The sequence below is a fragment of the Schistocerca gregaria genome, chromosome 3 (assembly GCF_023897955.1).
Source record: "Schistocerca gregaria isolate iqSchGreg1 chromosome 3, iqSchGreg1.2, whole genome shotgun sequence".
NCBI classification, from domain to species: Eukaryota; Metazoa; Arthropoda; class Insecta; order Orthoptera; family Acrididae; genus Schistocerca; species Schistocerca gregaria.
Window position 1 is genome coordinate 697,861,949 of NC_064922.1, and position 21,343 is coordinate 697,883,291.

At 43.3% G+C, this 21,343-nt stretch overlaps 1 protein-coding gene across 3 annotated transcripts in view; it reads right to left on the reverse strand.

Moving 5' to 3' along the window:
• The window catches only part of LOC126354705 (juvenile hormone esterase-like), a 294,899-nt gene that overhangs the window by 252,507 nt on the left and 21,049 nt on the right, over positions 1–21,343 (reverse strand). For 2 of the 3 annotated variants that reach the window (XM_050004526.1, XM_050004525.1), the window contains exons 3-4: positions 19,316–19,460; positions 7,789–7,974 (exon numbers count right to left, since the gene is read on the reverse strand). The exons of the other annotated variant lie outside the window; for it this stretch is intronic. In XM_050004526.1, the coding sequence (XP_049860483.1) occupies positions 7,789–7,974; positions 19,316–19,460 (331 nt within the window). The remainder of the gene's footprint in view (positions 1–7,788; positions 7,975–19,315; positions 19,461–21,343) is intronic. 3 annotated transcript variants of the gene reach the window in all.

A 21,343-nucleotide genomic window follows, 5' to 3' on the forward strand; every position in this document is an offset into this window, starting at 1 on the left:
ACCTTTCGCAGCAATGCAAGCTGCTATTCTCCCATGGAGACGATCGTAGAGATGCTGGATGTAGTCCTGTGGAACGGCTTGCCATGCCATTTCCACCTGACGCCTCAGTTGGACCAGCGCTCGTGTTGGACATGCAGACCGCGTGAGACGACGCTTCATCCAGTCCCAAACATGCTCAGTGGGGGACAGATCCGGAGATCTTGCTGGCCAGGGTAGTTGACTTACACCTTCTAGAGCACGTTGGGTGGCACGGGATACATGCGGACGTGCATTGTCCTGTTGGAACAGCAATTTCCCTTGCCGGTATAGGAATGGTAGAACGATGGGTTCGATGACGGTTTGGATGTACCGTGCACTATTTATTGTCCCCTCGACGATCACCAGAGGTGTACGGCCAGTGTAGGAGATCGCTCCCCACACCATGATGCCGGGTGTTGGCCCTGTGTGCCTCGGTCGTATGCAGTCCTGATTGTGGCGCTCACCTGCACGGCGCCAAACACGCATACGACCATCATTGGCACCAAGGCAGAAGCGACTCTCATCGCTGAAGACGACACGTCTCCATTCGTCCCTCCATTCACGCCTGTCGCGACACCACTGGAGGCGGGCTGCACGATGTTGGGGCGTGAGCGGAAGACGGCCTAACGGTGTGCGGGACCGTAGCACAGCTTCATGGAGACGGTTGCGAATGGTCCTCGCCGATACCCCAGGAGCAACAGTGTCCCTAATTTGCTGGGAAGTGGCGGTGCGGGCCCCTACGGCACTGCGTAGGATCCTACGGTCATGGTGTGCATCCGTGCGTCGCTGCGGTCCGGTCCCAGATCGACGGGCACGTGCACCTTCCACCGACCACTGGCGACAACATCGATGTACTGTGGAGACCTCACGCCCCACGTGTTGAGCAATTCGGCGGTACGTCCACCCGGCCTCCCGCATGCCCACTATACGCCCTCGCTCAAAGTCCGTCAACTTCACATACGGTTCACGTCCACGCTGTCGCGGCATGCTACCAGTGTTAAAGACTGCGATGGAGCTCCGTATGCCACGGCAAACTGGCTGACACTGACGGCGGCGGTGCACAAATGGTGCGCAGCTAGCGCCATTCGACGGCCAACTCCGCGGTTCCTGGTGTGTCCGCTGTGCCGTGCGTGTGATCATTGCTTGTACAGCTCTCTCGCAGTGTCCGGAGCAAGTATAGTGGGTCTGACACACCGGTGTCAATGTGTTCTTTTTTCCATTTCCAGGAGTGTATATACTCAAAAAGACAGAGTAAAATTTCACGTGATCTTCACACGTAACAAAGGTCTGAACAATACTATGCTCAATGAAGTGAACAATGATTTAAAGAGGGTATAATGTTAATAGAGAATTTCTATAAAAATCAAACAGGTGAATCAATTAATATGTTGATGCATGACACAGGAAAATGGTGTGGTCTTTCTATCAGCTCTGAGCAAGGCAACTAGCTGACAATAATCATTCCTAGCTCAGCAGTGCTCCAGTCTTACCTCAAACTCCTTCTCTTCAAAACATAACATTATTCAAAATTTTTTATTCTCTCCTTTTTCTAGAATAACCATCTTATTCAGCTTTGCTGTACTTTACATTATTTTTCGTCTAACAGATACAATCACAAGTTAATACAGTACTACTGAATACGTCCATCACCTACCACACTTCAACTACAAATGTATCAGACCGCGCAGGGGCAAAGACTGTGCCATGACAACAACAAAGCTTATCTAACACTAACGTAGCTTGCTCTCTCTATGATAAGCACATCGACGAAATACAAAAACCAAAATGACATGACCACCTTACAAGGCGTATAGTGTCCAAAAAATTATGCTATGTCCACGCTCACACCAGCTGGACGCCGTTTCGCGCAGTCAACCACAGCTTCCCCAGTAGCAAAAGCCTCCCACCACATCGTTATTCGTCGAGGAATGAAGGGCGAAATTACAATTAAAAAGCCCTCGCATCTTTTATTTATGTCACGTGCGTTCTTGCTTGATAGTCGGTATGTGCGAGAGCAGAAAGAACTCATACTGCAACCAAACCACAGCCCTTGCTAACTCTCTCGAAATTTCATCACGCTCCGATAGCACTGTTCCATAGTTAGAAGGACGGCTGATCCTCCACCCGTCCCTGATTAGGTAGAGAGCTATCAAAATGACAAAAATTGCACACTAACGTATGGGAGGAAATTTGGAGTATACATGGACTACACAAAGAAATTCCGAAGCATAACAGTTACAATTCATAGACATCAAATGACAGTCTATAAATATTCTCCTGTCCTTTATCGTACTCCTACGATTGCCACGCTAGAAATACAACAGGGTAATGTATCTGAGCCTTCATTGATAGCACGTCTGTCTGTCTGTCTGTCTCTCTCTCTCTCATCAGTATTTTTGTAGCATCCTATGAGTGAAATTACTAACTATAAAAACTTCGCTTAAGTCACCTGGTAGACAGTCTGCCCCGATAGCTGAGTGCTCAGGGTGACAGATTACCATCCTCCTGGCCCCGGTTCGATTCCCAGCTGGGTCGGGGATTTTCTCCGCTCAGGGACTGGGTGTTGTGCTGTCTCCATCATCATTTCTTCCCAATCCGGCGCGCAGGTCGCCCATTGTGGCGTCGAATGTAATAAGACGTGCACCAAGGCGGCCGGACCTGTGCCGCAAGGGGCCTCCCGGCCAATGATGCCACATACTCATTTCCATTTTCCCTGGTAGAAAACTCAGTACAACTTTCCTGCATCTCTCTCTTCCTAAATATCGGAACCAAATACTGTCTGCATGTTGACACCGACAATATGTAGTGAGTCCACGAAATACAATACGTTGTTTTTCGCTGTAACACATCGAAGCACTGTATGACTACAATTGTGTACACAGCCATACACTTTGTTTTTTCTACCATGACTTTGAGGTCTGTGTCAGTTGCTAAACCAACATTAATATGTTAAGATTCATTGGCTATAACAGGAAGTGGGACATCAAATGGTGTAAACTACACTGCTCCCACAATACAAGAATGGTTGAAATTAAAGACAGAGGCAGTGTTTCTTATTGATAAAAATGTGGAAAACAATGCAACATATGGAATCTGGAAGAGTTTGTAGCATTATGGAGCGTTTCCAAAGAGCTGTCTCCAAATTATGACTTCTTCATTTAATCTCATCTTTCACAATGACAGGGTAAAAGATGTTTCGGTGTCTCATTTTTGAAGAGGCCCAGAGCATTGATTCCTCGTATTGGTGGTGCATGTTTCGCCTAGATGTAGGACCTAGGTACCCTAGGAGGTAGTCACTAAGACCTCAAAATCTGTGGACACTGCATCTTTTAATTTTATGACTTACAACACATAACTACATGTGGAACAAGGTGATATTCTGTAGGTCTTAAACCCATAGAGCGCGAATAGTATGCATCATCAGTTGTCAATCCCATTGGTGGAGAAATGAAATAATTTTCGTACACCCAGACAAGCATGTAAATATCCTCATCCCTCCGCATTTTTGTCGTATTTTCATCAGTTTCACATATTCTCCATTAATTTCGCAATTTCACCAGGTTTTCTATAATCTTAGTACATTTTACACAATTACTCAAAGTCCAAACCACCATTTTGGACAAGGTGTCACGTAATCAAAACATATTATCACATCGATCTCATGATGCTGTCAGCCAATGACACTGCAGTATGGTTCTGCATCACTGCCAAACTACCCCTTCCATTACTTTGTGAGGGTCATACACATGTGACATATTTTGTACCCTGTTACACTGCCTACATCACATAACACAAATACTGTTTCTTAGTATAGGAAATACCCATCAGCAGGGAACACATACTAGAACTATGTTCCTCAGCCGAAACACTTTATAAATTCGGCAAGATTTTATTTCATCTTGCTATATCCATCTATGTGGATTGGAGTCACAAAGTATTCTCTCATGGTTAGGATAAACTCGGAGTTTGAAAGATGCCATCAACACCTTTGACGATTACCACCACAACGAACAAATCATATCCATAGCACCTGCCCCTTCAGCCTCCATATTTCACTATTAGTACTGTGTCATACACAACATGACTGCTAAGAAGGCTAGCTCTCCTTATTAGTGTATAGTAGATATGAGCCTGATATATTTGAGAGTGTTGTTGTGATATAACAGACTATTGAGAATAAGAAGAAACATATGGTTTATGAATGATGGAGCTCAGTACAGAAAAAGTTTGAAACATTTTACGTAAATCACATGTGCTACCAATTCTGTAGTGTTGTTGTACTGTTTGGATTCTATACCAAGAAGGTACTGGGAAGAGGGAGATGATCGTATAACATAAAAGCACACTCCTAATACTACATGGTTCTGCACTTAAGCATGCTATAATGTTAAGGCAGTATGACTTCTCGATGTATTACTCACTTGGAATGAAACATTATTAATACTCAAATTCAGGAAATATATTTCCAGTGCCTGACGTACATTCACTCTGCAAGTTTTCTATCCCACTTACAGATGAAAAAACTACTATGTGCTGCACCAAAGGCAGAAAAAACATGGCTTCTAAAGGATACATGTACTTTATAGCTTTCTGGAGCTGTATAGCGCCCACAGTGTACATCCGATTAAGGTTTGAAATTTATGCTGTGTTCGCATCAGTCCTATAAAATGATCGGAAAATGCATGAAATAAGGATCTCTTAAGAGCAAATAGACAAAACGCAAAGCAGCGGCGTTTGACATGCGTGAAATGCGAAATTACACGTTATGCAGCACTAACTCCATAAACAGAACACACAACACTCTTCAGTTTTCTGTCCAAGATGTGGCAGAGAAATGGAGTAATTTGCATACATCTTCATTTGTCTAGAAGAGGGTGCCGAAATAGCTTTTTCCATCGATTTCGTGGACTTCAGTGTCAAATAACTTCCTAGAGCTAAGGAGAATTGAGACACCTAGCCGGTGCGAGCGTGAACATACCACAATTTTTTCGGATGCTATACACATATAAACGATAACTCCACTACTTGTCTGAAGTGTGTATGTATTGGAATGTAAAGTTACTGTGGATAGTGTTACGACATGTGTAAAGAAATTGATGTGGGTGGGACTGTGTCACATCAGAAGGGAGGTAGAGATCTGACAAGACAAACTGCAATATCAACACATCGATAGTCATAAGTGGTATGAAAGGTTTTTACGTGGAAAATTATGTCCAGCCATAAGAAGATTATGGTTTCACATAGGAAATAAATATTTCCAGAGTCACTGTAATGAAGAGGAGGTATTTCCGATACTTCGCTCATTGTCGAATGTCACCAGATTCTCGCTATGATAGTAATCTCATAAATATGTGGCTGCTTTAATAGGACGACTCTGTATGGCGTCTGGATGGTCGGTGGAGGTAGCCAGTGACCAGAACGAATGGGCATTGACGGCTTAAGGCGGTAGCCACATAATTCTCTCCTGACCTGGAGAGGCGGGATACAAGTGAAGAATAGTGAACTAATACTCAGTATGTGTTGGGCAGGCTTCATGATTATGTGTGTTGCAAGTACTTTCTTATGAATATTTGAGAAGATGGCGAGTATCTGTGCTGGACAACTTTGTACCAGCATTCTGCACATTTCCCGTCTTTATTTCGTTGAGACGGCCTCGATTGTGATGTGTTGTTTGCATCTAGATGGTGAAACACAGGCGCAAGTGTCATTTGACCATTCTCTTGAAGACATACAATTTTGAGTATTAAAACCTTCGTTACTTTTGTAAAGAGCAAAGGATGATCTGGAATCTGTTACGTTATTGACATCAGTGCGCATTGAAAAGATATGAATGGAACTACCAATTTGCTCCGTTTTCGGGGTTTCACATAAAAATAATCACAGACGATATAAGTTTCTAGTCACTCAATAATTTGCAGCACGCCCCTCATAATTACCACGCCAAAGTTTCAGCTCTCTAGAGATATAATTTCCAATTTCTCTTCGTAATTACTGTCTGTAAGCGATTGGTAGCATATTGATATGTGGTTGATATCCAGAACAGTCTCCCAAACCATGAAAGATGATTATTGTCAATGAAGTAAAGATCCACGCAGTGGACACTAAGTGAAAAAGCTACTCCTTATGTTTCTGATCTAGACTGCCATAGAGCACGCAAACAAGACCATAAACTGCTGCCCACCATTTCATCATAATGTATGAAGTCAAATCGCAATAGATCGTATTCCCTACACCGAATCAAAAGTGAGAGTGCCGTGCAATCTCTCAACCATGTAAAAATACATGGAATTCTAGAAATTTTTATGTGCTACTCCATAATTTCAGGATAAAAGCGTTACAAATATCGCGGTTTCTTCGCATATAAAAACGGATATTGCATCTGATATCGGTTTCGAAACATCAATTTGATATCAACGTGATATCAAACACGCGCCAGAAACCACCTTATGCTACTACTCTTGTTCCATTTTACAATGTCGAAAGTTTCTAGTTCGAGAAATTCTTGGAAAATGTTTTAATTTTTATCAAGTCGCTTTCATTGTCAAGCGCAACATGAGATCTGCCGCTTGGGAGATTTTACCAAACTGATCGTCATGTAACAGTGCCCCGAATTTTGTTTCCCGTTCTCCTGTATGTTGTTACTGTCAGCAACTTTGATGTATGAGTGGTTAAGATGATTATGTGATAGTTCTCGATCCTGTCTGTCATTGCTGTTTTGGCATCTTGTTAATTTTTTTTTTATCGAGAGCCGAACGGTTTTGCCCCAGATTCATAGATTCTACAAATAAGCTTCTATAGTCGAATGTTATCTATACCTTCTGTCTTATTGATTGCGAGTCTTCCAATGCTCTGTTGAACCCTGACGCTAATACCTGATTCCTGTCTTCCGTACTGATTCCCATTTCTTCCTGTGTCACCTCAACTTGTAGATACCTTTAATGTTCTCTCTTCATGTATCCTCCATCTCCTCCCTCTCTCGTCGTTTAACAGTAGAATTCCTTTTGCATTCTTTTGACTGCAGATAAAATGTAACTTTTTCTTTGCTGAATCAGTTCTTTCAACTACCTTTGCTTTTCCAGTGTTATGTGTTAGTAATGTAGATTAAGTTAACTTGCAATCATGTGGGTGCTTTAAGTAATTAAAGTTACCGCGCCAAAATTTTCTGTGTGTATGATCGCCTGTCTTTTGGCAATTGTTCAAGGATTCTTCTTCAGTAGTGCTGTCATCGAGTGTCCTACGTGTTGCGCAGTCACGATCTCACCGCTGTCAGATGCACAACATGACACCTCTTAGTTTTACTGCACTCACATGTCACGCTGACGGATAGATCAATGAGTGATGGAATCCCCTTCACATGATACGTCTGACCGTTCAGTTAGTAATGTGAATAGGCAACACAGCAGCTCCATCCACCTCATTTGCTCACAAGTCCAGGGCCAATTTCAAATCAATGGAGTTGCATCAGATTCACTTTTTGTGTTACGTATATTCACGCAGTTTTGGTTTGGTTCAAAGTTATTCTACAGAAAAGTTCATCATAGAGTAAAGCGCGTAAGTGGCGAGATAAATTACACGTTGTCATGTCATTCCCATTCTAACAGATGTGTTGCAGATTACTGCCAGTTACGTTACTAAAAACGTACATGTTTCAACGTAATGGCACGGCTGGAGAGTAAGTACCGGCTAGTCCTTATCACCACAAAAATTACTTACTAGTGGTGGACTGGCACCGTTCAGAAGAGAACAGAATGATCCACTGTGTACACTTACCTCTGGTGAGAGGAGAATGCATGAGATAGTGCACGCTTGCGCCCCCTGCACTCTCTCCAAAGATCGTCACGCTGTTGGGATCGCCACCAAAGGCTTCAACGTTCTCTTTGACCCATCTGAGCGCCGCCACTTGGTCCTTGAAACCATAATTCCCTGGGGCGTTCTCGTCGCCAGTACTTAGAAAACCTTAAACAAATACAGACATATAAGGTTAAAATGACCTTTCCCCAAGACATTCATCTGACAATTCACAACAGTCTTGTCACCCTATTTAAACGGTAAAATACATTTGACTAACAGCCGACCAGAAACTAACCTGGAATCTCCACTTACTAACCACCCAGAAGAAAGTCCGAAATAGAATAAAAATACTAACAGGTCGGATATCGCCAGTAAGTCCTCCTACTATTATCCACACTCAATAGACCATCATCCATCCCGTTCTTACATATGCCAACGCAGCCCTCAGTTGCTCGTAAAATTTTACCACTACCACAAAACCCCCAGAGGGCCCTGATCTCCACATTGCTTACCATACTCGTGTACCTTCCCGTCTGTACCTGTTAGACAAATTGCTCCATCTCTTTTAATACCTAGAACACCTACGCCTCACCTATGTCTCCAATGAAACTGAGTCCAACAACCTATAATCACCTATATACTAGAGGATCCTGGCCAGATTCCACTCCTCTATCGACGAGTTCCACCTTACCTCAATATTCACGCATTTCATATCCTTCCCCAACGGAATTTCAATCGCCATCCCCTCACAGACTGTGAAACCATCCCCGAGGTCTATCGTGACATACACCATAACCAACCCTACCAATCTTCTTCCATCCCTAATGAAGGCTTCAACCCACACTTTACTCACAGATCTGGATCAAAATCCTGTTATAACGCCTGCACCCAGACTATCAGTTCCTTCGTACAATAACACGCTTCAACCTTCTCCATTCAGTTCTCCGTGATATCTCCCACAGCCCAAACCAAATTGCCGACTACCTAGAGCCCACATTACATCATCCTCACTCTGATTTTGAATGGACATCTCATAATCATCATCATTTCATAAGTACAACAATCTGTATTATACAGTTAATAAAGCATACCGATTTCTTGTGTCATAGCCGAGTGGATCTCGCATTAAAACGCATCGTTTCGTCGTCATCTGCGGAGGACATATTCAAGGGCAAGCGTATCTTCTTCGAGTTCGCTGCTGACTGCAGCAAAATTCCTTTTACGCGGGCTCTCACGCAGTAGCGCGACGTCACATTCTTTGAACGCCGGGGAACATTAGTCACTGTCGGCTATCGTCCGATATTGGTTCCACCCCATGCTAGAAGACTAGTACACATCTTTTTCAGCACAGGGATCCAGATGCCATTCAGTTTCACGCCTCCTCCTTATTAATGAAATCCCTAGTTGCTGGACTATCTCGGTGTCTTCTCTGTATAGCGTTCCATGGTATTTGCTTCAGGCTGCCAGTACTTGAGTCCCATCAAGTGAATGTCATGGTCTACAGCCTACAGAACAGTGGAGCGATTGGCCGGCCGGAGTGGCCGAGCGGTTCTAGGTGCTTCAGTCTGGAACCGCGCGACCGCTACGGTCGCATGTTCGATTTTCTGCCTCTGGTTTAGTTAGGTTTAAGTAGTTTTAAGTTCTAGGGGACTGATGACCTCAGATGTTAAGTCCCATAGTGCTCAGAGCCATTTGCACCATTTGAAGTGGAGCGATTAACAGATCAGCTACTGCGTAATATCGAGTCCTAACTTATGCCCTGTTCCTGGGTCTCCACTTCCCAAAGACTACAAGTTCCCTGAAATCCCAGAGAGACATACATTCCGCCTCAAATTTTGCATTCAGCTGTATTCTCAAACTCGCATCTTACAGCAATTCACCCATTTCCCATCTCTTCTCTTTAATCTGAAAATCGAGTGCTAACGCCCTGAATCCTTCCCAATAATCATCAGTTCAATATCCTGATGTACCTTACATCCATTTCCACCTTCCATGCACCTCCATACCTCAGCCATAATCTCCCGTTGGAACTCTCGCTAGGAAGTGATGAGAATCGTCCCGAGGTATTTTCTTCCTCCAGCTATAGTTAACAACGCAGCACCGTCCTTGTGCTTTCTCCTTCTCAGTATTCACCTCTGTTCGTGAAATGCTAAAGGCTCTAAGCACTATGGAACTTACCATCTGAGTCCCCTAGACTTAGAACTAAGTAAACCTAACTAACCTAAGGGCATCACACACATCCATTCCCGAGGCAGGATTCGAACCTGCGACCGTAACAGCCGCGTGGTTCCGGACTGTAGCGCCTAGAACCGCTCGGTCACACAGTGCGGCACAAATATAAGACATTTTACTGTCCAATGTAGCAGAAGTAGTGTTTTCGTAAATCTTGCTTGTGTTGTCACTACCCTGTTACACAGCACAAGAACCACAGCTGACGGTGTGTGCATACAAGTGGCAATACATGGCACAGCATGAGTACACAAAGTGATTGCACTTACGACAGCACCACGGTTTACCACCCGCTCTTGGTGTGGACAATGCGCGACCTAAACTATTAGCTTGGCTCTGTTCACTGTCGTAGGAGTTCGTCATACAGCAGCGCTGTGAACCCCATGCATTTATTAAAAAGATGGGACCTTACATTGTTATATTATAGTAGGCAGGTTACTGAAATAATTTATAAATAAACTGCATGAATAAATTCTGTGGAGTTAATAACGTTATTGACATGGGATGATTATCGTTTAAAACAAATTGCGAATGATGGCCCCACGCAATTCTAGATTCAAATGGAAACAAAGATATGCTAATTAACGTAGTGCAGCAGAACAACGAAAACGGTACACAAGCGAGCAAAGATCGTTTAAGAACCCATTAATCGCGATATTCGAAAGCAAACACTCAAAGTTCAACAATAAAGATTCTGAAACTTCCTGGTAGATTACAACTGTGTGCCGCACCGAGATTCGAACTCGGGTCATTTGCCTTTCGCGGGCATCCTTTTTTTCTTTTTTTCTTTACTAAAACAATCATATAAGCACATAAACACAAAAACAAAATATTGAAGTACTGGAACTGTTTCAATACGAATTGTATCCTACAATAGAATGAAGAACACATTTCAATATAGTGCCTTATAGTGCCATTTGTAAGCTTACAAAACAGAACAAAAATATTAAACTGACAAGAGCATCTTCAGTCCAGACAGAGACATAGAACCAAAACGCAAACATATTAAAGAGAATTACAATATATATAACTGTCTTAATTAGATTGCAGTTCTGTCAATGGATTCACAACCGTCCAAACTCTTCACAGAAAGTCATTTGGAGCATACAAAAGAATAACAAAGACGTGCACAGGCAACATTAATTAAGGAAAACGTCAAATGAAGTTAATAACACCAATGAGAAGTCGGGAGCAGTCCCAGGAACAGGTGTAACCCTTTGTCGTTGTGTATTTTGTTCGCTACATAGTCTTGCACGTGATTTGTGTCCTTACCGGCGTCGAGAATTACCATACGCCTTGTTTTAAAAAAATTATGTCTAACATGTTACCAAACATCGTCCTGAAATTTGGGTAACGTTTCATCTTCCAACGTGCCGTTCTCATATAAGCCTGCGCCGCGGGTAATCAGGCCCAACCTCTGCTGCACCCATTTCCAGTTAATGAGATGGCCGCCACAAGTGAAGCGATGGCGTAAGGTGTCGACCAGACCACAGCGGACGCATTTATCACTGTCACATAAGCCGGTTCTATGCGACCTTTCATTAGTGGGTATAACATCGTTTACCACTTTATACCATGTGGACGCCACCTCAGCAGTGTGGACGATTAAACTTATGTTGTCCCAAACTGCCCTCCAACGAACACTCGGGTATTTAAGTTCAATGGGATTCCGGACTATTGGAGATGCCCATCTTTTTAATAACAGGTGCGTCGTTGGTAAATCCTGCGTGAAATAATGTCCATCAATATAGCTTACTTCAAGAAAAAACTGCTTGACATGTCGTAGTTAGTAATGCATTTTACCTACATCAATGGGGGTGCATATCGGTGGGTTGTAAGCTTCGGAAGAGTCAACTAGTTACGCTGAGAGGTTCCTTGTCCAACAAGTGGGTGGTTCGTTTAATACATAACACAGTACACTCTCGGTTAATGTCAGGCATGTTGAGTCCGCCGGCCTGTCTGGAAGACGTCAGCGTGGTGTATTTCACTTTGAACAGATGCCCTTGCCAGATAAATCTATTAGAGAGTTTCATCACGTGTTTGGCCTGCATCTTGGGGACTGGAAATATTTGGGAGTGCGCTTTACGGAAGATATAATTGATGAGGAGTCGTATGCGTTGGAGAATGTCAACGGACCGCAAATTGTTTTCATAGACGGCACCTTGCATTTTATTGGTGACTTACTTCCAATTGTTTGCATTCATTTTTAGCGGGCATTTGTCTACAATCATCCCCAGCGTGGTGTGGGCTTCGACACGCTTCGCCCAAGGTATAATAAGTGCGTCGAATCCTCGAAAGTTGACAAAGGTGCATTTATCGGCGTCGATTTTAGCACCGAAAGCACGACAGTCTTCGTCTACTGCGATCTTGAGGGCTGATACGTCTCCGTCGTTGCGCAGTAACACTCCGACGTCGTCGGCGTAAGCACGAACCACGAAGGACGTCCCGGCGATCGAAAGACCTGCAAGTTTGTCATGAATAGAGCATAAGAGCGGCTCGAGTGATAAAACAAATAACATCATGGAGAGAGGGCTCCCCAGCGGTACTCCTCTTTGGATCTCGATGGGCTGAGTAAGCTGTCCATTTACGCTGACTCTGGTTGTAATGCCCGTGACGAAATGTGTCACGACATTAACAACCCCTTGATCGAAACCACACCACTGCAGTAGCTGTAGGAGGTACTCGTGGTGGACGCAATCAAATGCCTTGCAAAAGTCGATAAACAGCAGTGCGAGATTCACTTTGGTGACTGACGCTATGGCTATTACATCTCTATATTCCGAAAGGGGCGTCGTAATAGTGCGACCAGGTAAGCATGATTGATGGTTGTGAATCACTGGCTTCATTAATGGAGACAATCTGCTGTTGAGTGCTCTGGCAAAGGTTTTGTAATCAAAATTGAGTAAAGTAATCGGTCGGAAGTTATCTAAGGTTTTTCGGTATTTCCTTTTTGGTATCAATACAATTCGGCCTTCCTTCATTTCGGCCGGCACGTCAATCCCTCGCATCACTTCATTGAGGTCATCTGTAAATGCGTGGCCGATTACGGGCCAGAAACGCACATAAAATTCCCGTGGCAAACCATCATAGCCAGGGGATTTATTCGATGGCGAGCCACAAATCAGTTCAAGGACTTCGTCTGGAGCAAAATCGTGTACGACCGCCGAGTTCTCCGCAGGCGTGACTACGGTGGGCAGAGCACGCACGATATCGCCGCCGTCATCACCATATGTATCGCATTGCGAGTACAGATCCGTGAAGGACCGGCAAACTGCAGTAAGAATATTACTCTATCGGGTCAAACGGAGTCCATCATCTGTGTCCAGCTCCCCGATAAAAGCTCGCTTGCGATTGGTACGATGTTTTATGAGGTGATACAGCGATGCAACTTCGTCCTCTTGAAGCGATTTTGCTTTATATCTGATCTTCAGTCCTTCAAGTTGCGTTCGCTTTATGCCTATAAGCTTCGCCTTTATTTGTTTGATGGTCGTCAGCTGCGTGTTGGTTGATGACGTAGTCGCATACAACTCTCACAGAACTGTCTGGTAAAAATCAGTCGTGCGTTTGACATCTTGCGCCCGTTTCCAGCTGTAGTTACTTAAGGATAATCGCATTTTCCGTTGGCCACAACATTCCACCGGGCTATCTTGCTCAGATATATGTAGCATTGCTTGAGACAATCCGCCCATGTCGTGGAGATGACATCTTGTAGTGTAGCATCGGCGATAACAGAAACATTTAGGCTCCACGGATTCCTATGCCATTTAGTATGCTGTTTGGCCAGATTTATCGTGACACAGAGGGTGCAGTGGTCGGAGACGCTAGCCAGAATGACATCGGCGTCCAGAACATGTTGGCAAATGTTCTCAGATATGTACAAACGGTCTAGATTGCTACATGCGGTGGCGGTCAGATACGTGTGCTTTACCAGGGTAGAAAATTTTAGTTCCCACGCATCCTTCAGTTGCAGGTGACACACCAGACTATGTAGTTCCCTACAGTAATTAAAGTTTGGCGATTCATCTTTCCTGTGGATCTCACAGTTAAAATCACCACTAAATATCAACTGGGTTGGGTTCCGGCGTAACAAGTAGATGGTGTCTTGTTTAAAGAAGTTAGCTCTTTCTGATTTTATGGAGCATAGATATTGACGAGGGTGCCGTCAAAAATTTGGCAAGCTATGCCTCTACTTAAGTCCAATATTTCGATACTGCTCACTAGGATACCGTCTCGTGATAGAATGGCCGTACCTGAACCCCCGTCCTCCGCGGTGTTTACGATTGTTGCAAATCCTGATACATGAAAACGTAAGATAGACACTTCCTGTAACAGAACTATATCAGCTTCGGACTCAAAGATAAACTGCCGTAGCATTGCTAATTTTAAATCTGTCCTAACTCTCTTAATGCTCAGGGACAAAAACTTATAAGCTTGACTTATGATCGTCAGAGACCTGTGGGTGTTGGGAAGCGTAGGGAGCCCAGTCCATCTCACCGTCGGACTTCGAACCTACATCCGAAGGTTTTGTACCAGGTTTTGCGCTGACTTTACTTTTTGACTTACTTCCAGCCACGGAGTCATTTCGTTTAACTTTATTTTGCCGTCGCACAGTCATCCGAAGTGTCATAGAAGACGGCCGAGTTGGCGAGTCATGGCTGTATGTGAAAGTCCTTCCTTCGGAACGGCTGACGGCAAGTCCGAAGACGCGGCTTCAGTTGGCTTACTGTGTTTGGATCTGCCTGTTTGTATGCAGCTTTCCGGTTCCTCGCGTTGTTTGGAAGCAGGTCCGAGGTGGCGGGTGTTTATGTTATGCTCTACACTGCGTGCATCATCCTCTGTGTTTATGATCTGCAGTTGACTGACTGCAGTGTTTTGTGTGTTGACCACCTGTGGCGAGTCGAGAAGCGGTATCGGAACGGATTGCTGCAAACACTCGACTGCACTCGTATTGACAGTTTCTGCGTCGGGAATTTCAATGTAAATTTGCCGGGTCGTAACTGAGCCAGCCGACATATGCGTGTCCTGTGTGGAGGCACGTGACTCCGCTTCATCGGTTTGAATTTTTACGATCTGGTCACCGGAACCACTACTGTCACTAGTACGTCGTCGTTTGTTACCGACAGATAGTGCAACACCGCGGCTAAGGGGTGGCTGGCCACGGGCTTATGAGGTAAGGGTGCGAAAGTGCCGTTACCGAGATCGTTGTCCTCTGACACAGATTCACTTGGTTGGGAGTCAATCACACAAGGCGACTGATTTTTGGTTAGGACATCAGCCAATGTCAATCTCTTTCGTTGTTGCAGATTGTTTCGAAGTACGACAACGCGATGTGGGCAATCATCTCGTAAATGGCCATTCGTGTTACAGATAAAACAAGTGCCTACTTGTCCATCGTAAATGAATTGAGCCTTATAACCACAAACCATTATATAGGATGGGATACTGACTTTAACGGCCATGTCAACTGAGCGAACCCCATTATAATATTGGAGTTTGTAGCGGCTCGACCATTTTTCGTTTCTAATCTGTCGGATGTCACCGTATTTGGCGAGGACATCTCTAAGAAAACAATTCTCAACCTCAGGTGGCAAACTGAACACTCGCACTTGTTTATAGTGAATGTCAGAGTTAGTTATCAAAACTGTACTCACCTACTGATCACGATGTCGGAACTCTGCTTTCCCACAAGTATTCACCAAAATATTTTCTCCAGTTGTATCTGGTCTAAAAATTTCACAAAGAAACAGTATTCCGCCATGTCATAATACACTATGTGGACCTGGTCGGACGTGACGCCAATAATGTCTACTATCCAATCATGGATTCTGGAGAACTCAGTTGCACATTCCTGGAAGATTTCACAAATGCAAAACACAGGGTATTCTTACGGGGTACACTGGGAGCCATAATTGCACTATATGAGCGGCCGAGACCGCTGTGAGTGAATTAAGAAGCGTGTGTACGACGGTAGTGAAGAAGCACTGAGCATATCACAGGACACAATCCAAGAATTTCTATAAACACGGCTTGCGGCGCTACGACTACGCAGAAGTACCGACACGTCCGGTCGCTGTCGCGTCCCAAGCAGAACTGTGTACTTCTGCCAGTACCTCCTCTCCTACCTTCCAAACATTACAGAAGCTCTCCTGAGAACCTTGCAGAACTAGCACTCCCGCTGCAAGGTTCGCAGGAGAGCTTCTGTTAAGTTTGGAAGGTAGGAGACGAGGTACTGCCAGGAGTAAAGTTGTGAGGACAGGGCGTGAGTCGTGGAGTCGTGTTTGGGTAGCTCAGATGGTAATAAAAAAACTGAGTTAATGGATCAACAACGAACTTCAACGGGTGTCTTGCGACGTCCACCCCGAGCAGATACAACGAACAGAAACGAACAAAATGAGATAAATAAAAACATGGTAGAGGACTTGCCTGCGAAAGGCAAAGGACCCCAGTTCAAGTCTCGGTCCGGTACACAGTTTTAATCTGTCAGGAAGTTTCATAACAGCGCACACTCCGCTGCAGAGTGAAAATCTCAATTTGGAATAAAGATTCTCATTATTAATCGTGACATAAAACTAAAGTTAATTATCCGAAATAATCACTGCGGAAACCAGACGACAGTGCCATCTACTGCGAGTTTCAGAATTAACTGCAGCAAAATTGTAAATGCCATCAGCTGCCTCCATTCCCACAAATAAAGTTCAAGTTCGTTGGGCACTCAAACTTAGTCACCTAAAAGCAGTGTCAAATATTCTAAGTTCATTTAAAATGTAAAGTAATACTGTGCTAACCCAAAACCATTCCCCCAACGAAAAGTTAAAGCACTTAAGTAGCGAATGGTCCGCAAAAGACGAAAACCTCCAACGACGACAGGCTACTGACAAATGACCGCGCACAACTGCTCGCCCGTAAATACTTTCGTGACGTCACACACTACTGAATCCATATGAAATATTAAATCAACGACCATTATTTAAAATTAAGCTATTCTTGCATATAAACACCTTATTAGAATAAACCTAGATTACTGTACTACAATAGTTTTGCGATCTCTCAGCACAAAAATAATGCAGCGTTACAGAAGTTACTAACGAAATTCCTTAACATGTTTACATTATGCTTTACAACAGGAAATAGTTACATTAAGAAAAAAACATACGGCTAGCTTGAAGACACTGCATCAGATATATATACGAAGGCATGCTGAAAAGTAATACCTCGGAATTTATATGAAAATCCTTAAAGTTTTTTTTTAAGTTGTTCTTAAATTCTTGAAGCTTTTTTGAATAAGACAAACGTCAGCAACATTCTACATCTTTATCCTTGACATCTACATATTTGCAGCCCTCTACCGCTAGAGGACGCCGAATCGTAGCATATAACGTGGTGATGTGTTACGTAACTATGACGATGCGTGAGGAACAGCTAGCTGTAATCACGTTTCGAGTTCGAAGAGTTTGTCCACACGTGGAGCACCTACTCCTCAGCACGATAATGCCAGATCATACATGAGCGCTGCGACATCTGCAACGATTCGACGCGTTCGGTTCAAAGTCATTGATCGTCCACCATATCATGCTGCCTCGGCCCCATTCGATTTTCATCTGTTTTCAGAACTTACAGAACCCTTTGGAGCACTTCACTTTTGATAGTTATGAAGAGGTGCAAGCAGAGGTGACGTTGTCGCTCAATCAACAAAGTCAGACATTCCGCAGTGACAGTATCAACTAACTGGCCTCCCGTTGAGAGAAATGTGTTCGTCGACAGAGTAACAAAGTTGAGAAACAAATATGTATATACAAAAAATTAAGATATAGACTGTTAATAATGTTTGTTCTATTTTAAAAACTTTAAGAGTTTCTGCATAAAAAATTCAGAGGTATTTCTTTTTGGCATTTTGCTTTCATTATATGTTTTACCTTTTATTATTCGCATTTCCATTGTGATTTCATATAACTTTCGTCGATGGCCATTTACGTAAACAAACATTTTAAGTATATCTAACAACTAATTGTAGGTAGTCAAAATCCGGGATGCCAAGGTAAGGAACTAATGTTGTCTGATACTACGTCTAGCTTGTGGTAGTTCGTGGCTGTAGTACATCTGCATACTATGTTTTATAAAATCGTCTATAACTTTTGGTATAGATCCAGAAATTGAAATGTAATCTATTGTGGTGTTTGCTGACTCCATCAGTCTTCAGTTGATAGTTCCTATGACGTCATCTCTCCAAACGTTTAGGTGTTTTTAACTTATATTTTCCAATATAATATTTATAGTAAAAAACAAATCTTTCTTAACAGTTATTGTAGAATACTGCTTAAAATTGTAAGAAAATGTTAAGAGAACTTTCTTACTAGTATTTATTGTCCTTCAAGGCAATAGAAGTAGTGCTTTCGGAATTCTTGGTTATGCTGTCGTCACTACCTCGTCAAACAGCATAAGTATCAGAGTTCATGGTATGTGTATAAAAATGCCAACATGAATGCACAGAGTGATTTGCAATGAGCTTGTCTCATCACTGCGATTTTTGTGTCACATTTATATGTTCTGTAACTATTTTCCCTGAAAACACATTATCCATCTTATTTCATCCACTGTAGAGCCTCTTCTTCATCCGCCTGACCCACGCCTGCGTGAACCCACTGGGGAATGTCCCGCGCCCAATGCAATGCTTACCAGAGACCACCCTGTCCGACCGCAGGGCTGCCACCAGTTAACGATTCCCTTTCACCAGCTCACGTAGCAGCACACAGTGCACGCGTCTGTCTATTCCTAATCTCGTGGTGTTTTCTTTTTCAGTTGTTAACTTGCGTTTCGTCCAGGTGCAATAAATATAGTGAATATTTTACAAATGAGAGGAATTAATATTAGATCATTGAAGGAAGCAGGGCCAGTGCAAAAGTTGGAAATAAAGATATACAGAATATGGTTAATAAAAGTAAAACGAGTGATTCGTATTGAGAAGAGCAAAAACTTTAGTAAATCGAGTACTCTGAGAGTCTTAAAGCTACGGAATTGCCTTTCATTCTTCACCAATGTCTATATCTCATTCTCCCGCAACACAAAGCTTAATTTTGTCTTACATGTTTCGGGGTAAGATTATCTGTGCATCGTGAAACTAAAAGCTGTTGAAAAGACGTAGCATAGCATGTAGCCCTCTGCTGCAGAAAACATTTTACGTGTTATGTATCGAATATTAACAGCATAAATTAAATTCCTTAGCAGGAATAAATATTTCTGTGTCTTGATGAGATATTGTAGGGTAGCAGTATTTACTTACCTAAGAGACCAAGGCGGTAGTTAGTCGTGACGAGGACAATTTCGTGGTCAAGTAGAAAGCCAGGTTCATACCAGGTGGCGGAACCTTCCACGAACCCACCCCCATGAATCCAGACCATAACAGGAAGCAGCTTGGCAGGCTTTATCTGGAATAGCACCGTTTTTTGAACTGTCGGTTTCAACTCGCAAAGACACATTTAGTGATCACATATCAATTATTGTTAGTGAGCAATTTTGTCGCATATGAAGAGTGATCTTAAGAAGAATGTAGATACTGCCAAGCATAAGAAGGGGCAGTCACTTTAATAAATGTGTCGACCCACGGTGACTCCAATGAATCAAGTGGAGTGTCAGTATGACAGTGAAAGCGGTGCTATAGTGTAGTGCTTCGCAGTAGGCTGATCGACTTGCCATTGCATTCACAAAAAGGTGAAACTGCTTATAACCTTTTACATTTCATGTTCTTCCCTCTCCCAAAAAAGTAAAACCAAGACATATCTGACCGTATTGATCTTTAACCTAGGAAAAACATCGCTGCCTCATCTCCTCATTTCTAAAAAAATGGTTCAAATGGCTCTGAGCACTATGGGACTTAACTGCTGAGGTCATCAGTCCCCTACAACTTAGAACTAACTAACCTAACGACGTCACACACATCCATGCCCGATGCAGGATTCGAACCTGCGACCGTAGCGGTCGCGCGGTTCCAGACTGTAGCGCCTAGAACCGCTCGGCCACCCCGGCCGGCACTCATTTCTATTGGCTGCGCTGTGCATGAAGTGCAAGTAGTCACAGATACAGGCTTATACATCAGACAAGCGAAAAAATGCTCCGGTCGGAGCTCAAAAAGGAGTTATCTTCCTCTTTAAAAGACTGACAGAAAAAATGAGGAATCAGATGGCTCAACGCTCATTCAGCCTTTCGCACCAAACACCTTGACCTGTTAAAATATTCGCGTTCTGCTGACACAAAACATTCTAAATCTTCTTACTTTCTCTCTCTCATTCTGTGTGCATTCTGTGTGTGTGTGTGTGTGTGTGTGTGTGTGTGTGTGTGTGTGTGTTTGTGTGTGTGTGTGGTTCAAGCCTTCACACTCAGCATCTCCCTCTCACTGACACTGTCTATATATGTCTCTCTCCCACTGTCTCCTTTTTCTCCCATTGTTTTGCATTGTATCCCACTGCCACTCTCTCTTCTCTCCTACTTACATTGTCCCCTTTCGTCTTTCTTTCCCTCTGCCTGATATGAACTATCTCAAAAGCTCAAAAATTGTGAGGGTCCAACTTACTTTTCCACCTATACTTACGTATTTAAAATTTCGGTTTAAGAGGCGCTCTCCCCTATACCTAAATGTTAAGATTCGCGGGTCTGGGAGCGTACAGATCCCCAAGTCTATGTGTGATTCCCACTTAGCTGTAATTTTCATTTCCACTGTCCCCTCTCTCTTTTGTTCCTATTCCTCCTATCACCACCCATATATCTTTCTCTGTTATTGCGTCTGTTACTGACCATCAATATCCCCTCTCTCTTTGGCTTCCACTCCTATTGTCTTCGTCCATCTCTCTTTCGTTTTCACTGCTACAGCCACTCTCTCACCATCACTGTCTCCTTTCTATTTCTCTCGCACTGACAATGCCTTCTCTCTGTTCCACCGCCACCTTCTTTCTGCTATTCTCTTTCAGCATAAAAAAGACCGAATACGTTGACATGCCAAAATTTTTGGTGATGGAGGTGGAACGAGGAGTGAGGCAGCTGGTTCCCCACTATTCCTATCACAGCCTTTTAAAGAGAAACATATTCGCCTTTTTTGCGCTCCGACAGGAGCACATTTTACTGTAGGTTCCCTTCTTGTACCTGCTACGGTAGGGTGTGTTTCTAACATATAACGAATTCTACAGGTCAGTAAGGTTCTGATGGTTTATTTACATTCTTCGATACATTTACATAACTTGACCCAAATAGACAGCTTTAAATAGACGTAATATAAGGTTAATACTAAATAATTTGCTTTACATGTTTTCTGGATGTT